Source organism: Chamaea fasciata, unplaced genomic scaffold (genome assembly GCF_029207755.1).
Source record: "Chamaea fasciata isolate MVZ Bird 193981 ecotype frontalis unplaced genomic scaffold, bChaFas1.0.hap1 SCAF_17, whole genome shotgun sequence".
In the NCBI taxonomy this organism is placed as follows: Eukaryota; Metazoa; Chordata; class Aves; order Passeriformes; family Sylviidae; genus Chamaea; species Chamaea fasciata.
In genome coordinates, this window is record NW_027094102.1 from 6,693,539 (window position 1) to 6,710,475 (window position 16,937).

At 59.6% G+C, this 16,937-nt stretch overlaps 1 protein-coding gene across 1 annotated transcript; it reads left to right on the forward strand.

Annotated features, from left to right (window-relative positions):
• Window positions 1-1,403: 1,403 nt before the first annotated feature.
• RGS19 (regulator of G protein signaling 19) lies at window positions 1,404-16,601 on the forward strand. The gene is made up of 6 exons (XM_066198617.1): window positions 1,404-1,507; window positions 12,633-12,769; window positions 12,924-13,060; window positions 14,491-14,565; window positions 15,524-15,758; window positions 16,318-16,601. The coding sequence occupies exons 3-6, from the start codon at window positions 12,960-12,962 to the stop codon at window positions 16,504-16,506; spliced, it is 600 nt and encodes a 199-aa protein (XP_066054714.1). The 5' UTR covers window positions 1,404-1,507; window positions 12,633-12,769; window positions 12,924-12,959; the 3' UTR covers window positions 16,507-16,601.
• Window positions 16,602-16,937: the final 336 nt, after the last annotated feature.

The following is a 16,937-nucleotide window of genomic DNA, read 5'->3' on the forward strand; positions in this document are numbered from 1 at the left end:
CCCGAATACAGACTAAAAAGCAGTTCTTGAAGACGTGGGAGCCTCTATGGGCATTTGTGAGCTTCCAGTTAAATGAATTGCTAAAGAAAAATCGTGAGGGCTGGTGGCCCGGTCACACAGCAGGAGGGAGCAGGCTGGCAGTCACAACTCCACACTGGAGCTGCTCCGAAGATTTGCAAAAGTTGCAGTCAGAGTAAGGACCCTGCTTTGTCTGCAGAGATCCCGGGGCAGGTCCCACCTGGGTGAGAGCTGGGCAGATCCCACTGTCCTGAGCTGGATGGGTGAAAAGAGGAGAATCCAGAGTGCTGGACAGGGCAGGTTGAAAATGTGGGAGGCATTCGGGTCTGTCTGATCCCCCAATGCAGAGGCAGAGCGATTCAGCTCAGAGATGCTGCTCGCATGGGTGGGGGTCGGGGTGGAGTTTTCACTGCAGGAGTCACATTTGGGGCCTATTTTAAACACGTCCCCCACGTTGCCGAGTGCACGTCTCGAGGATTGAAATAGATGGCGGTTTGATCATTGTCTCTCCCAGGGAAATGGTTTTTAATGAGGTTTTAAATAATAAAGTGGGATAATTTCCCTGGCTGGCAAGATCATGAAATTTTTATGCCTCCTTTCTCTCCCAAAGTTTTATCACCCTTTATTTTTAGTGATGTATAATCCCTGCTTTTAAGGGAAAAAGAAAAAAAAAAAAAAAGAAAGAAAAAAAAAAAAAAGGCAAAGAAACCACTGGCATAGGGAAAGCCACTTCTGGGCAGGGAGCCGTAGGTGGGAAGCAGTCCGGGGGAAGATTCACAGACAGCCCTTCCCCACCCCCTGGGGATGGGAGAACACCCCAGAGGGGCAGAGGGGATCCCCAGTGTTGGTGCAGGGTGCCACTATCGGGTGCAGGGTGCTGGTGCTGGGTGTAAGTACTGGGTGCAGGTGTGAGTACTCGGAGCCAGCACTGAGTAAGTGCTGCTGATGCAGGGTGTAGTACTGGGTGCATGGTGCTGGGAGCCGGCACTGGGTATGTGATGCTGGGTGCCAATAGTGGGTGCGTGGTGCTGGCAGTGCACAGCACCCGGTGCACGGTGCCGGTTCTGGTTATCAATAGGGGGTGCATGGGGCTTGTCCTGTGTGCCAATATTTGACACCGGGTGCTGGTGCAGGGTGTGAGTGCAGGGCACAGGGTGCTGGCAGTGGGTACCAGCACCGGTTCGGTGATGCTGGTGCTGGGGCACAGCAGCGGGTGCCGGGTGCCGGCGCTGGGGCAGGGGGCTGGGGCCGTGGGTGGTGCGGGTGGGTGTCTGTGTGTGTGTGTGCGTGCGCGTGTGTGTGTGCCGTGAGGAAGTGCCAGGGCTGCAATCGCTTTTCGGAAGTGGCCGGCGGGGCCGGGCCGGAGCCTGCGCAGTGCCGCCGCCGCCGCTCGGCTCCCGCTGCCGCTCCCTCTCCCTCCGGTGCCCAGCCCGGCGGCAGCGCAGCGGCGGCGGCCGGGGGCGGCGGCGGCGGCGCGGATGCCCGGCCCGTGAGTACCCCGCGCCCCGGCCAGGGGCTGCCGCGGATGGGGGGGACGCGCGCCCATCGCCCCCCTCCCTCGCCCGGTGCCCAGCCCAGCCTCGCTCCCCCTGCGGACCCCGCTTCGCCCACCCCCTCTCCGTCCCCCAGCCCCTTTGCACGCTCCCCCCCTGCATGGACCCCGGGCATCCTCCCTCCTGCGCGGCTCCCCCCCACACGCGCCGAGCCCCGCGGAGGATGGAGAGCCCTGCCCGTGCCTGTCTTGTCTGTCCGTGCGTCCGTGTGTCCGGGTGCTGCCTGTCACCGGCCCCATGTGCGAGCGCTAGAGCGGGGAGATGCTCCGTAGGGACCGGCCGGCGGGGCGGGGGGACCCCGAGTAGGGAGGGGGAACTCCCCGCCGCATCCCCCCAGGGGAGGGCAGGGCTCCTGCCAGGAGGAGGAGGAGGAGGATGGAGAGGGGGAAGGAGGGGGGCACCCTCTAGCCGCAGGGCCGGCTGCGCCGGGGTTTGCCCAGCCCGGGGCGGGGGTTGCAGGGAGGATCGCCCCTCCCGGAGGCCTCCCCGGCTCTTCTGCACCCACAGGTGGGTGCCAGGGCGGCGGCGGAGCATCCAGGCAGCGGCTCGGCCGGGCAGAGCTCCCTGCCCGTGCAGCTCCCCAGGCACGGTGCAAAGGGTGCTGAGCCTCGCCTGGGCGATGGGCAGCCCTGACCCGGCCGGCCGGGGCTCGGGGAGCGCCGGGGCTCGGGAAGGTTGCCTGAGGTCAGGGCAGCCTCCAGCTCCGGTCCTCGCGGGGTTCTCCGGCAGCGGCACGGCCAAGGGTTGGCTGAGGGACCTGCCTCGGTGGTGTCGGGGACGCGGCTGTCCCCCGAAGGGACATGACAAGCGACGGTCGCCCAACACGAGCCCATCACGTGGGCGGCGTCGCGGGATGCCGCCGCTTGGCGCCGCGTCTCCGTGGCCGAGGGATGGAGAGGGCCAGGCGCGGCCACCGCGGTGTGCGGGTCACCGCGCGTCCCTGGGCACCAAGAGGCTCCCCAGGAAGCTCCCTCTCCCCGCCGCTTCCATGAGGCTGCTCTGGCACGGATCCACGGCCTTATTTAAGAAACTAAACAAAAAAGTGTTAAGTGAGTGGGAGGGATTCCCCCTGCTGCGAGGGGAGTTCATTCCCCTCTGGATGCATCTCCATCCCCGTCAATGGAGATGCTCCTCCTGTGTCACGCTGGGTGAGCAGAGCCGTGGCATTTGCTGGCCTAGTGCACGTCGTTTACTTTGGGAAAACGGGTCGCCCCAGTGGGCACATATTTCAGAGTATCTCCCAAGGGAAAGCGCCACATCAGATTTCCCTACAAGGATTTTAGCTGCTCCGCGTCAGCCCTTCCCCACAAATGACTCAAGCCACTAATCAAAATACAGTCATGTTCTTCAGCAATTAAACAACCTCCACCTCACAGGATTGTAGTGGAGAAGCAGCAGTTTAGTGACACGAATGTATCTCAGTCAGGGTGCAGGCACCCGTTTTGATATTATTATTTAAAAAGAGAAGGAACTGAAGGGAGATAATTCAAATGAAACCCAGAAAAGGTAAGGGAGAAAAATACCTTGACAGGGTAGTTAGTTCTGAGTCTGCCCAAGGTGCTGGAGCAGCCCATCTCAGCCACCTCCTGAAGTGCATCCTCTCCCATCTAGGCTGAGCTTTGGTTCTAGGCTTTGCTTTTAGGCTGGACCTGGGCTCCAGCGTCTTGGGTTTCAGCCGGGCTGATGCGAAGTGAGTGGGTGAGCTCAGTGCTCAGAGCTCTTCCCCGTGAGCAACAGGTCAGGAGCAGCAAAGCAGCCACTGTGTCACTCCTCAACCTCCGCAGAGCATGAGCTCGAGCTGCTGGGGCTTTTCCTCTCTTTTTTTTTTTCCCCCCAAATTTTTATCTTCTGGATAAAATAATTTTGGAAAGCTCAGGAGGAGGTAAGAGCCACTCTGCCTTTCCCCCCCAGCTCCTCCTGCTCCTTGGATCATTTTGTGCACCAGCACCTGGCCGTGCCTGAGCACCCCAAAAAAGAGCAGGCAGGGCACAGCCAGGCCAGCAGGCACCACCCCTGCCATGCCACGTTCTCAGGGCTCAGCAGTGTGGGCTCTTGCCTGGAATAACAGCAGGTTCAGAGTGATCTGGTGCCCATGGCCTTCGTCTGAGACTTCCTATTGCTCAGTTCCTTATTCATCTGCACATCTCTCTCTGCATTTCCATTAGAGAAGCTGTTCAGAGAGGGAAGGATCTATATCCATCTGTTTATATACATTATTTCATAGTTGTCTCTTATTCTGGGGAGAAGAAAAGATCCTGGACCTTATCAGTGATTTTCTTGCATCTCCCCCCCCCCCCCCCCCCCCCCGGATTTTACCTGTGGGAAACACAGGATAGGGGAAGTGTCCAACATCTTCCATGGTGTGAGAGGGGAAGGAACTGAACTCGCAGGGTCTCCAAACACCCTGTCACAGACTGGGAAGCAGCTCTGTGGTGCCATCACTGCCCCAGCTCTAGTGGCTCAGGGAACCGGCATCCAGCCCCAGGCACCTCCCTATTCACTGCCCATCCTGCACCAGCACCACTGGAGTCTCCTCCAGCTCATTCCCATCACTGCTGGGTTCAGCCAGCCCATTTCCTTTCCCAGCTGGCTCTCCATGGGTTGCCCCATGCAGCACAGGGAGGGTGACCTGCAGAAAATCCAGAATCCTCATTGCTTTGGCCATCCAGTGGGTGTGATGGTAACTCCGGTAACACCACTGGCCAGCTCTCCCCTCTGCTCACACGTGTTTCAGGACATCCAGACTTTTTCACAGGGATCAAACATCTTAAATCCAGCTGTGCATGCTCTGCAGGAGCCATTGGCTGTGGTGGTTCACAAGCCCTGGGGTGAGTTCCCTGTGCAGCTCCCCAGCCTTCCTCAGGACCTGGGTACACAGGAGCTGGTGGTTTTGGGGTAAAACCAGTGAAGGCAGAATTCTGGCCCCATCCAGATCCCAAGCACCGTGTAAAACAAGGCAGCAACCCTAGAGTGTTGGTTGACCTTTCACCCTTCTGTGAAAGCGCTCCCTGGGAGCATGGAGAATTATTTTATTTCTGTTATTTTTGGCTGGAAATCCACTGGGTTCCTTCTTCAGAGTGGACCAGTAACAGAAACCTCTTGTCTGTGATTTTCCCCCTCCCCAGACATTGTGCTGGGAATGGAGGGTGATGCCTCAGCCCATCCCATCATCTCCTCCTCAGTCATTCTGAGTGTACCAGGAGAAGCACGGAGTGCTCTGCCACTCACCCATCCTGCAAAACCTCCTGCCCTTGGCCATTTCGTGGAAGCAAAATTTAACCAGGAGAAGAGTGGAGCAGCAATGAAAACAACAACAAAGTCCTTTGGGGTTCAGCTTCACCATTCATCTTAGGCATGGAAAAAAGGGGGTTTCCTGACAGCAGGAAAATGTATGGTCGAGTTTTAGAACAAGCCGCCCTTCCAGTTCTCCAACCACTTGGAACCAGCCTTGGTTGACCTTTTGAGGGCTCTTTGCTCCAGCTGCGGAGACATGCTGGGCTCGGGGGCCCACGTTTGCCACACTCCAGACTCACTTGTCAGCACTTGCCCACTCTGGAGGCAGAAATGCTGCAAAGCCTCCAGGGCAACAACGGGATGGGCATGGTGGGAGCGGAGCTCACGGCATTCCTGTGCATGGCTCTGGCTCTGGGTGCAGGGGACAGGCTGTGGGTGCACTGGCAGCCCACTCTCAGTGCTGGAAACACTGCTGGTTCAGCCTAAAGAGGGTCAGCAAAAGGCTTTGGGGTAAGGGTTTGGGTTTTCCAATTGCTCCCCCTCCTGCAGGTTTGAACCCAAGCAGGGCTGTAGCTCCCTCGACAGAAGGCGAATGCCCAAGCAGCACTCCAGGGCAAAGGGCAGGAGAAGAACAAACAGGGACATATTGGCATTAGTGGGCAGGAGCTCTGAAAAAGCAACAGAAAGCTTCAAGGTAGACTGGAAAAAAAAACAACAAAAACCAAGGGAAGATGCTGCCCAAGAGCCTGGTGTGGGTTTCACCAGGAGGAGAGAGCTGGCAAAGCAGATTTGGGGCTGCAGAAATCTATTGCTGTGGCAGCAACTCTTGTCCTGTGATGAGACCTGCACCTTGCAGCACCCTGGGGGCTCAGCAAAAGGCATCACCATGGCCTGTCAAATCAGGGGTCTCACTGAGGTCCCCTGTAAGGCCCATTCCCACCATCTGAGCCCAGAACGACTGCGATGGGCGCCCACTGTGGCCAGGGTGCTGCACCCCGGCCATGCCTGCCCTGTCTGGCAGCAGTGGGATGCAGCAGCTGCACTGCCAGACACTGCCCCAGGGCCACCTCTGTGGCATGGGGCCACACAGGGTGACAGTGCTTCCTTCCTCCCCACACTGCCAGCACCTCCCTGGGGTGATGGAGCTGAACCCCGCCATCAATCTTCCCCTTTGGTTGGGGTTTAAATCACCAGGGCAGCTGGATTCAGAGGACATGAATTGCTCACCTTGATCCCTTCTGGTGGCTGAGGCAGGGCAGAGCCTTACTGCTGCCCTGGCACATGACCACACCACAGGGGTCACCTGTGACCGTTGGGATTCTCCAGAACGTGGGCAGGGCGTTGAGTCATCAGATCCCCCTTTCCCTGGGTGTTTGCCTGCAGGATGGTCTCCTGGGGGGCTCATTCCTCAGTCCCTCAGTGTTTTAATGCAGGACCAGAGTCTGATATGGGAGGAAGTTTTGCTGATACAAGTGACAGCCCAGCTCTGAAAGCTGTAGTCCAGGGATCTGATGTTGGGGACATGTCCCAACCCTGGTACATGTCCCTATCAGCACAAAGTGACATCTGCCTGAAGCCAGGCCTCCAAAGGCATCTGTCAGTGTGCAGGCAGCAGCACCCACAGCTGAATACACCACGGTGGGCAAATGCTCCTGGGTGCAGCATTTGGGATGTGCTCCCTTTGTCCCCAGCTGTGCTGCTGGTGTGGCCCTGGCCTGGCTGGTCCCACCACTGGTTGAGCCAGGCTCAGCCCTGCCCTGACCACATCAATGCCACATGGGACAGGAAGTGTGGCTGGAGAGCAGGGCCAGACCTGTCCTTGGCATGGTCAGACTCACCTCCTGCCTGTGCCAGCACAGGCTCCCAAACCTCCTCATGCACCTCCTGGTGCCTCCTATGCAAGGTTCTGGATGCAGCCAGTGGGGTTTGGTCTTGTGCTGGGGCTGGGGGAAAAATCGTCCCTCAGCTAGCTGTGCTGGGAGCTCTCAGAGCTGTGCTAAGACAGCCCTTTGATCCAGCATTGCCCTGTGATGCAATGTCTTTCCTTTTCATCCCAATCCTGCCTCGGTTCTCTGTCTGGGTCCTCATTTCCTTGAAAGATGTCATTTTTCATCCCTCAAATTACCACTGTCCTGTGGTCCCAGGGGCCTGGCAGCTTGCTAGGGACAAGGAGCACCCTGCCACCTGCCCAGCTCAGCTCTTACCCTGGCCATGCCATATCCCACCCTTTCCTGTGATCTTCCCTCCCATCAACCACCAGGCTCCTCCATCCATTTAGCCCCTGCTGAGTATTGATCACTGATCTGTCCTCTCCTTTCCCATGGATCATTACGGAAGGCAGAACAGGCACCTGCCCTAACACCAGGATACCTCTGGTAGTAGAAACATAATTGCCAGGGCTTGCCTTACTAAATCCCCCAGCTGGGGGGTTTTGTGCTGCCATGGGGCTATTTTTATGCTATAAAATAATTAACTCTGATCAGTGCAAAAGCTGGGGTCAGGGCGTTGGGTGCTGGTAGTTCTGTGCCTGTTGTGCTGCCCAGCAGCTGTGGTGCCAGGACAGAGCCCTGGGTCTGTTCTCCTCTTCCCAGCTGGTGTTACAGAGGTTCATGTGGTCCTTTTGGGTGGGCTTATGGTGGGATTTAGCTTGGAGGATGCTCAAGCAGAAATACACTGGGAGCAGAGCAGTCTGGAGAAGGGTCCCAGCATCGTCCTCATCCTGTCAGGAGAGGGGCTGTCAGCTCTCCTGGTGTAAAGGATTGGTGAGGTGTTTGGACACACTGAAGCATCTCACAGTTCCCATCAGCAGGATTTGCCTTTCCAGCCTCTGTGAATGGCAGAGAAATCACTGCGGGGCAGAGGATCTCCCGGAAGGTACCCGCTGGCCACCGCCGCCTCAGCCACGTGTGTGGGCACATCTGCAGCGTTATCAGTGCCACGGGCTGGCAGAGCAGCGAGGACACGGCAGGGAGCAGCCACACGGGCAGAACCACGCCCTCGTCCCTGCAGGACCCGGAGAGCCCACCCAGCCACTGCCAGGGCTCATTGGCACCTCTGTGCCGCTGGCATTGGGGTCAGCCCAGCCCCATCCCGCAGAGCCGGGGGGCACAAGCCCCAACCTCTTTAATCTTTTTCGAAAAGATTGCTAAGGGGGGGGGATTGAAAACCGAGTCTAAAAATAACTCCTAAAACTTCCTGTGCTGCTGGCAGGTGGCTGGGACAGGCTGCGGGGGCGAGAGGCAGCTGTGGGGCTCAGCGGTGGTGCCTGGGCTGTTGCCATGGGGTAACCCCGGCAGAGGGGTCCCGGGGGGTGCCAGTCCCCTGTCACCCACCCCAGCTGCCGGCTGGGCTGCCTCGCCTCTGGTTGCACTCAGTGGCTGGTTCCAGCCAAATTTGGCAGAGATCAGAGGTGCTGGGACCTCCTGGGAGAATGCCAGGGAGGGGGTGGGGAGGCTGCAGGCTGTGCCGAGCCCTTATTAGACGCTGGAGAATGCAGCAGCACGCGGGCAGCCGGGGCTGCCAAGCTCTCCTTGTGCTGATCCAGCGTGGCTGGTCTAGCAGGTGATGGGTGTTTGCAGCTCCACCAAGGCACGGAGCGGGGTCAGGCCCGGTGCTGCTCGTGGCTGAGGCATCACGGGGCTGTGACAAGGACTTGGCCAGGGATGGTGTCTCCGTTGCCACTGGGGCTTTGTTCGTTGTCCCCACCCAAATGATCCCTGCATCACAGGGTTCTGTGATGAGCAGCAAAGCTGCTGTCCCGGTTTTGACCCATAAAATACGAAGGGAAGGTCCTTCCTGGGGTGGAGAGTGGCGAGAGGTGGCCAGAGAATAAAAATACTCTCGGTGCCTGTGAGCTGGGGTGCCTGAGGCCGTGGGAGCGCGGCTGTATCCTGACAGCCCCAGCTCTCTCCCTGCCTTGGGGCAGCAAAGGGAATCCTGGAAAACCATCTGGGAAATAGATGAGTTTCAGGTGCCCAGAGAAGCGGATCCCGGCTGAGCCCCGGGAGCGCCAGGGGGTGACGGCAGAGGAAGGAGCTGCCGAAGCCGGTGGTGACTTTTGGGTGACAGGAAGGTTTCCATCTGGATGGAGTGGCGCTGGGGACAGCAGCAGCACAAGCGCGTTGTGTTTTGGGCGCCGGGTGTGCGGGCTCGGGAGGAGAGGAGATAACAGCTCGTGTGTCCCGGGGAAGGCGAGGGAAGCGGCTGCGCTGAGCCGGGCGCTGGGATGAGCAGATAACAGGCACATGGCGCTGCCCCAGGGGAGCGGGGGTGGCTGCCAGCATCCCTCCTCCCTCTTTCTCCCCTTGCTGCCCTTTTTCACCTGCGGTGAGACCGTGCCACCGAGGGGCAGCCGCCAGCAGAGACCACAAGCGGTGTTGGTCGCTTGTGGGCTGGAGCCTCCTCCACCCACAGCAGTGCCGAGGGTGAAGTTAATCAAGAAAAAGGAGGTTGGCGGCTGATTTCTCTCTCTTCTCTTTCTTTTTTTTTTTTTTTCTTTTTTTTTTTTTTCCTGAAGAGGAAAAAAACCAAACAAGTTTGTTTGTGAGTCACTGTTGGCCGAGGGAGCAGGGCTGCGCTCAGTGCATCAGGCTGGCACATCCCACCTCGAATGGGCGATGCTGCGGGAGGCACCGCCGGCGGCTCTGACTCAGCCCACCCTCAGCACAGCCCCTTTCCCGCACTGCCCACCTCGCTGCCGGTGTCTGTGCGCCGCGGGCAGCGCTGGAAGCCCGGGGACATCGGAAGCACAGCATGGCAGAAAGTATTGTCGCTTTGAAGTGGCCTCGGCTGGCCACCGAGGACCTCGGTGCAGCCTGCACGCACCCTGGGGACATATCCTGCCTGTCACTCTCGGCAGAGCCACTTCGTTGGCCACGGGGTTGCTCCAGCGGCAGCGTGCCCGGGGCTATATCTGAGAAGCTGCCATCAGTGCCAGTCCTGGCTGGGGAGCCCCATCTTGGTGGCCCTCGTGCTCGCAGCTGCTGCCGGATCCAGCCTTCCTGGAAGGAGGAGGCCGATCTGGCTCAGCCCCTGGTGGAACCCACTGTGCCCCTCGATGGGGCAGCTGGCCCCGCGGTGGAGCAGCAGGGAGAGCGTCTGGGCCGGGCTGGGGCTTTCCCAAAAAAGGCCTGAACTCTTCGGTTGACTTTGCCACTTCCCTTACCACTCCCTTTCCTGTTAGAGGATGTGTTCAGCCGCTTTTCTTTTCTCTTTCTCTCTTCTTTTCTCCCCCACCTCCCTGCCGGCAGAACCGGCGGTCCTGGCGATGCCACGCACCCCCTGAGCCGGCCGGGGTCACCCTGGCTGGCACGATGGCCAGGCTGCAGGTACGGACACACCACAAGAGCTGCTCCGACACCCCCCAGTGCTCCCAGTACCCACGGCACAGGGTCGGTGGGCACGTCGGGGAGCAGCACAGGTTGTGCTAGGAGGGCCCCTGCAGTGAGGTGGGTGCTGATTTGTGCCCCATGCTGCAGAACTGGGGGGGCCTGCTTTGCCCAGGGCGAGCAGAGCACAAGGAGCTTCATGTGCAGGCATGTGGGATGGGGCCAACATCTCAGCAAGGCCTGGTAGAAGGAGAGGTTCCCCTTTGAAAGTGATTTTGGGGAGAGCTCGTCTTGTCCGGTTGCATGGAGGGTCCCCATTCCGTTTGGCAAGAGGACAGTGTGGTGCCAGACATCATGGGGACATCACAGGCATGTGATGCCACCTGGCACAGCCCAGGGACACCCGGCACATGGGGACTCCCAGACTCACAGGGGGCTTGGGGAGCTCAGGGAGGGTGCCTCTTGGAGCATCTCTTCTCTCCGTGGGGAAATGTCCCCTTTTTGTCGTCCTTCCTCTTTCTACAGCCTTGAGCGCACGCCCTCGCCTTCCCTCCGGCACTTCCCTATCCGCCAGCCCCAGCAGCCCCACGGCAGGGCCTGGCACTGGGGCAGCTGGTGACAGCCCCACAGCACCCTCCCCTGCCACCAGGGAAGGTGGGGGTGGCAGGGGCATTGAGGGGTGCACAGTGCTGGGAAATCATCCCTGCAAATCCAGACCATGATGGCAGTGCCCTTCAGGGCCCATCAGAGTGTGCTGGCATTGCTTTTTGGGGCCAGCAAGGATCACACCAGCATCACCTTTTGGTGCCGTCAGACAAGGTCCCTGTGGTCCCTGTGCAGGCCCACAGTTCCTTTCTCCCTGTTCCCCATGGCACAGCATGCTCCTTCAGAAAGGCCCTGGCTGTGTCCCACCGCACCCAGGGAGGGCAGCAACCTGACCCTGCTCCTGGCTGGGTGCTGAGCACACTCCTTGGGATGGGAAGGGGATGCTCCTGCCAGGCGGTGCCACCCCCTCCTGCAGACTCTCCAGGGTGTGTTGGCTCAGCCACTTGCAGGTCGGCTCTGGCCAAGAAGCAAAGCAAAGTACCTGGACAGAAGTCCCCACAGAGCAAAGCCAAATGCTGTCCCCACATCCCAGTCCCTCAGTCACCCCCCATCCAAGCGTTCCATAGCCCAGGGCTGTGGCAGAGCCAGGCTGAGCTGGGAGGGAGCAGAGTTTGCCCAGCCTTCAGGTTGTCCTCCTGCTCACTCTGTTCCCACAGCCTCAACCCCAGTTCCTGTTGTTGGTGTCATAGCCCCCAGAAGTGCTGGGTGCCATGCGATGAGCAGTGGGATGTGGGTGGGCAGTGGGAAGAACGGTGCTGGGAGTGGAAGATTGTCAGAGGAAGCAAAGGAAAGGGAAAAATGGGGGGTTCAGTGGGCCCGAAGGCAGCATGGTGCGAGAGGGAGCAGAGCTGCTGCTGAACCAGGTGACAAGGTCGCGGCTGTCCTGCCAGCACTTGGGGCTATAAATAGGGACAATTGGGAGTGAAACACAGACTCTCTCCTTTTTCGTTCCTGTGGGAGCACTGGGACTGTGGGAGGGTTTGTGGGGGCCCAGGAAAGCACTGCTGGGTTATGGCTGTGGTAGGAGCAGGGGTCTCTACTCCCAGGGCTCATGGAGGGCTCTGGGGACAGCTCTGTCCCCAGCTGCATCCCACACCCTTGCTCTGTCCCCTCTTGCTGAGTCCACAGCAAGACTCAGACCCGAGATGATGAGACCTGGGGCTGCTCAAGATGGGGATGCTGAGGCTGAGATCTCCAAGTGGCTCTCCCTACCTGCTGCCTCTGCTCCCATTCCTTCCTTCCTTCTGGCAGGGGAAGGACGGTGATTGCTGCCCATCACCCTTGGCAAGGCACAGGGAGGTAGAGGCAGCTGTGGCCTGACACAACCACTGCCCATGCTGAGCCCAGCACCCAGCATCTCTCCTACCCAGGAGCATCCTTGCTCCAGGCTGAGCCAGTGGTGCTGGCAGGGACAGGCAGGTGGCATGGGACGAGGTTTGGTTTAGCACCAGGAGATGTGAAAACTCAGCACCACCACCCTGTTTCCTTCCACTCACATGATGTCGTGGAGCAGCTCCAACTTCCCCATCCCTTCCCTGAAGACACCAGGGATTTCAGCCACTCTTCCTCATGGCACAGGGCATGGCCAGGGGTGTGCAGGGCCAGCACTGAGCCCCTCACCCTATCAAGCCCCTCTGCTGCCTGCAGTGAACCCCACAGCATCTCCAAAGTGTGGGATGGGATCCCAGGCAAAACAGGGGGCTGGCAGAGCATGTCCCAATGCATTTCCTCTTCTACTTTCCTTCTCACTTCCTTTTCTTGCACTTTCTGCCTGCTGCCCTGCCCTTGCTTGCCACCTGCCCAGGGCTTTCCCCAGCACTAAGCAGCCCCCGGAGCCGCTCGGAGCCAGGGGTTCTGTGCAGTAACGTGGTGCCACTCCTCTCCCTCCCCACAGGCTCCATCCAGGAGGTGGCAGGGACTTTAGCCGGGGGGTCTCACAGCTCACCCGCGGGCTGGGAGGAGCTGAGAGCAGCAGAACAGCCCCTGAAGCACAGCCCAACCCCGTCCACCGTGTATGAGGCTGGGACGCAGGTGAGGGGTGACCGGCCGGGGGCCAGGGTGGCAAGCAGGAGCCAAAACTAAATCACAGCAGGTCACTGCACAGGGGTTGCTCCTCTATCTCTGTGTGCTTGCACGAGGTGGGGGATGATCAGTGGCAGCTCCCTGACCCTCTCCACCCTTTCAGTACGCAGGACCCGCGTCCACAGAGTCACCCCTTCCGATGTCCCGGCATGAGACTTCTCCGACAACGGTGCAACCCGCCAGCAACCACCGCCCCAACGCCTGCTGCTTCTGCTGGTGCTGCTGCTGCAGCTGCTCGTGGTACGTCCCACTGCCCACCTGGCCCTGCCTCCTGCAGGGGCAGTGAGCACCACCCACCCACCTCGTCATCCCATAGGCAGGGCAGGTCGTAGAATCCTGGGTGCACTGAGACTCCTGTTCACGAACTGAATCTCTTAGGATACCCAGAGCAGAAAGCAACAGTGAGACTCCCCAGTGCTGCCCTGATGGACTCCAGGGAAGGATGACCCCAGTCCATATGAGCCCTCTGGGAAGCTCTGCCTTGGAGCAGTGGGCACAGAGTCCAGCCCTGCCCTCCCAGCACTGGCCAAGCCAAGGATGGAACTAGCTGCTTGCCTCCATCTGCATCTCCTGTCCTTACTGAGGATCTGCAACTCCTTATTCTCTGGATAGCCCAGATTCTGGAGAGCCCATCTGCTCTTCCTCCTCAGCATCTGCTCGTTCAGAGATTGCTGATGCCTCTGTCTTTGCAACAGCTTTGGTCTTTACAGCCACCAAGAGCAGCAAGCTTGGAGGAGCAAAAAACCCTGGAGCTGAGCTCCGTGCATCTCCCTCCTTAGGGAGGTGGCTGCCCTAGGCCTGGTGGCATTCCCTGTGTCTCTCCTTCTTCTCTGCAAGAGCCTGCAAGCAGAGATGGAGTAGAAATCCCAGAGATGGGACAGATATCCCTCCTGTCTCCTGTTCCTGGAGCAAGCGGTGCTGGTTGCTGAGTGGGGCTCAGGCATGGCAGGCAGTGAGCCCTGGGGGTGGCACAGGCAGGGACGTGCCCACAGCTTTGCCCACCCCTGCTGCCCACGCTGGGGAGGACGTTTGTACAGCCAGTCCTGCGCGAGCAGCGAGGGACGGTGTCGCAAGCAGGAAGGGCTGCGGTCAGCGCTGGGCACGGAAATTCAAGGGCCCAGGGGAAGCTGGCTGATGGCTGCTCTCCACTTGTGCCACCAGCACCCCCAGGGATAAGGGGACACAGGGACAGGGAACACCACATCCCCAAGCCCCAACACCTCCATCGCACTATCTGCCTCCGGGCCAGACCGGTGCTGGCACATCACCAATAAACGCTTGTTTATTTATTGGTGACCATTCATGACACAACAGCTCACAGTTGTGAACAGCTTCGCCTTGGGCCGATCCAGCACTGACCTCTGCCGGCTGCTGTGGCCACTCCAGCTCAGCTCTGTCCTGGCACACATCCCTGGCACATGGCCCTGGCACACGGCCTGAGTGGTGGAGCGGGACCAGGGCCACAGCAGTGCCTGAGCACAGGGACACCACAGGGACACCCTCACATGGTGACAGCAAAACTGCATGAGGGAACCAGGGTGCCACCGGGGCAGTGGGTGAGAGGAAGGCATGGGTGGAGGATGCTGGTGCCCGCGGAGGAGGCTCAGGAGTCAAGGTGGGGTCTGCATGTGCCCCCAGTGCCCCTGACTACCTTTCTGTCTCCCCGTTAGGAACGAGGACCGAGAGCGAGCATGGAGGGCATCCCGGGAGACCAAACTGGAGACCATCCCAAACTGTGAAGCGTGGTGAGTGCAGGGGCAAGGCAGTGTCGGGGGGGGGGGGGGGGGAGTGGAATCTGGATTCTGCCCTTGGGGTACACAGCAGGCAGAGGATCAGGACACCGGGGCTCGGGGGTTCCTGGCGATGTGTCCAGCAGCTCATCCCCAGTTCTCACCAAGAATCAGGGAGCCTGCAGCCGCAGGCTGAATCCTATTGTGATTCTGCTCTTGGGCTTGTTGCAAAGGGAAACTGAGGCATGGAAGAACCTCAGCAGATTTCAGACCGCATCTGCCATTTAGACAGAAGAGCAACCACAGGGAGAGGAGGGGACAGGCCATTCCCAGGGGGTTTCAGCACTGAAGTGGAAGCAGCCGCAGCGTCCATGTCCACTCAGGGAGGAGCAGAATAGGCCAGCACCCCGCTCCAGGAATGCTCAGCACCAAGCACCCATTCCCTGAGTGACAAGTGTGACACCCAGCCACGGGGGCTCTGTGCAGTGCCTGGCACAGACGGGTTAAGGTTACATGTGGTAATTAGCCATGAATAATGAGTGTACCTGGCCTGCTTGAGCAGGTGCTGAGCATTTGCTGGGCAACAGCCTCCCTCCCTCCCTCTCCCTTCCCAGCTGAGAGGGATGATGGATCCATGTCAGTCTCTCTTGGCTCAGAGCTGCCTCTTCACCAAAGGGCTTTTCCTCTTCTTGGGATTTGTGGAGAGCCAGCACCAAAATACAACCCATTTTGGGAAATCTAGCCCAAAGCAAGGCCATGCTCCAGCCTGGCTGAGCAGAGCCAGGACAGACCCCACGTGTGACCTCTGAAAGCTCCGTGCCACCGGAGGCTGAGCAGGAACAGCCTCGTTATGAGCACGGGGGAAGCGGTTGGGCAGTTCCTCTGGGACAGAACCAGGGATGAGCAGGAGGGACACACTGGGATCCCTGGCCGGCTGTAACACCATCCCCTTGCCTTCCCGTGGACCTGTCAGTGCCAAACCCACGCCGGAGGAGGTGCAGGGCTGGGCACAGTCCTTTGACAAGCTGATGAAGAGCCCGGCGGGGCGCAACGTCTTCCGGGAGTTTTTGCGGACTGAGTACAGCGAGGAGAACATGCTCTTCTGGCTGGCCTGTGAGGAGCTCAAAACCGAGTGCAACAAGCACACCATCGACGAGAAGGCCAGGATGATCTACGAGGATTACATCTCCATCCTCTCTCCCAAGGAGGTAGGAGGCAGAGCCTTTGATGGGAGGGCTCAGGCTAAAATGGGGCTGGGGAGGACTTCTAGGGAGAGGGCTCAGTTCCAGCTGCCGCCAGAGCCCTGTGACAGTTTGGGGATGAGTTTGGCAGGGTAATGGCGGTGGGAAGGGGATATCCAGCCCCCCAGAACCTCCGGGACGCTGCTGGCAGTGGGACGGCGGGCCGGGTTGTGCTGCGGAGCCGAGACCTCACGAGGGCACCAGCGGGCCGAGAAAATGCTGCAACCCGGCCTGCAGCATCCCCGGAGTGGGGGTGCCCAGGGCGGGACCACCCCAACCCACCTCGCTGTGCCCAGCTGGGGGACACAGAGGGGACTCCGAGAGATCCGCACTCCTCCCTGAAACCCTCCCCGACCACCAGGGCTCCAGTGTCAATATTTTCTGGGAGGGAGCACACTGTGGTCTCCCCACATCTGGTGCTGCATTGTTACCCAATTTCCCGTGAGAGGAGGTAGAGGGATGGGTGCTGGGCCGGGGGCTTGTCCTTGGTGTCCCCCAGCCCCCACTTTCTCTCCGTGCCTCCCAGGTGAGCCTGGACTCGCGGGTGCGGGAGGTCATCAACCGGAAGATGCAGGAGCCGTCCTCGCACACCTTCGACGACGCACAGCTCCAGATCTACACGCTGATGCACAGAGACTCCTACCCCCGCTTCCTGAACTCTGCCATTTACAAATCGCTGCTCCAGACCGTATCCCACTCCTCCTCGGAGTCCTAAGGGCACCCACTAGCTGTGGGGACACCAGTGGGGACATGGTGGCCAGGGGCGGTCGGTGCCTCCTCCCCTCTGCCGCCCTCCTTGCCAGACCTCACCAAGTTTTTAGCTTTTTACCTATGAACTGTCACCCCGGTGTCTGGGCCACGCTCCAGGACTGTCCCCAGGACACAGCTTGGGCCAGCTCATACTACTGATTTCCCTGCCCTGTCCCTAACGCTGGCCAGAGCGAGCTGGGGGAGCACGGGACAGCACCCGGGGCCTGGCTCCCCCCACACCCTGTTTGGAAGAGGTCACTTTATCCCAAGTGGGTTGGGGGTTTTTTGAGGTGAGGGGGGAGGTCGACTGTTGTTGGTTTGGGTTTGTTTCTTTTTTAATTTTAAATGCTCTTTTGGTTGGCTTTTACTGGGGGACATGAGGTGCGGGAGGGGGGG

Bases quoted from the DNA above. Each gene is read 5' to 3' on its own strand.
- RGS19 (XM_066198617.1), top strand. From the start codon at position 12,960: ATGTCCCGGCATGAGACTTCTCCGACAACGGTGCAACCCGCCAGCAAC. The intron at 13,061-14,490 runs GTACGTCCCACT...TCTCCCCGTTAG, and splicing joins TGCTGCTGCAGCTGCTCGTG to GAACGAGGACCGAGAGCGAG. The intron at 14,566-15,523 runs GTGAGTGCAGGG...TGGACCTGTCAG, and splicing joins ATCCCAAACTGTGAAGCGTG to TGCCAAACCCACGCCGGAGG.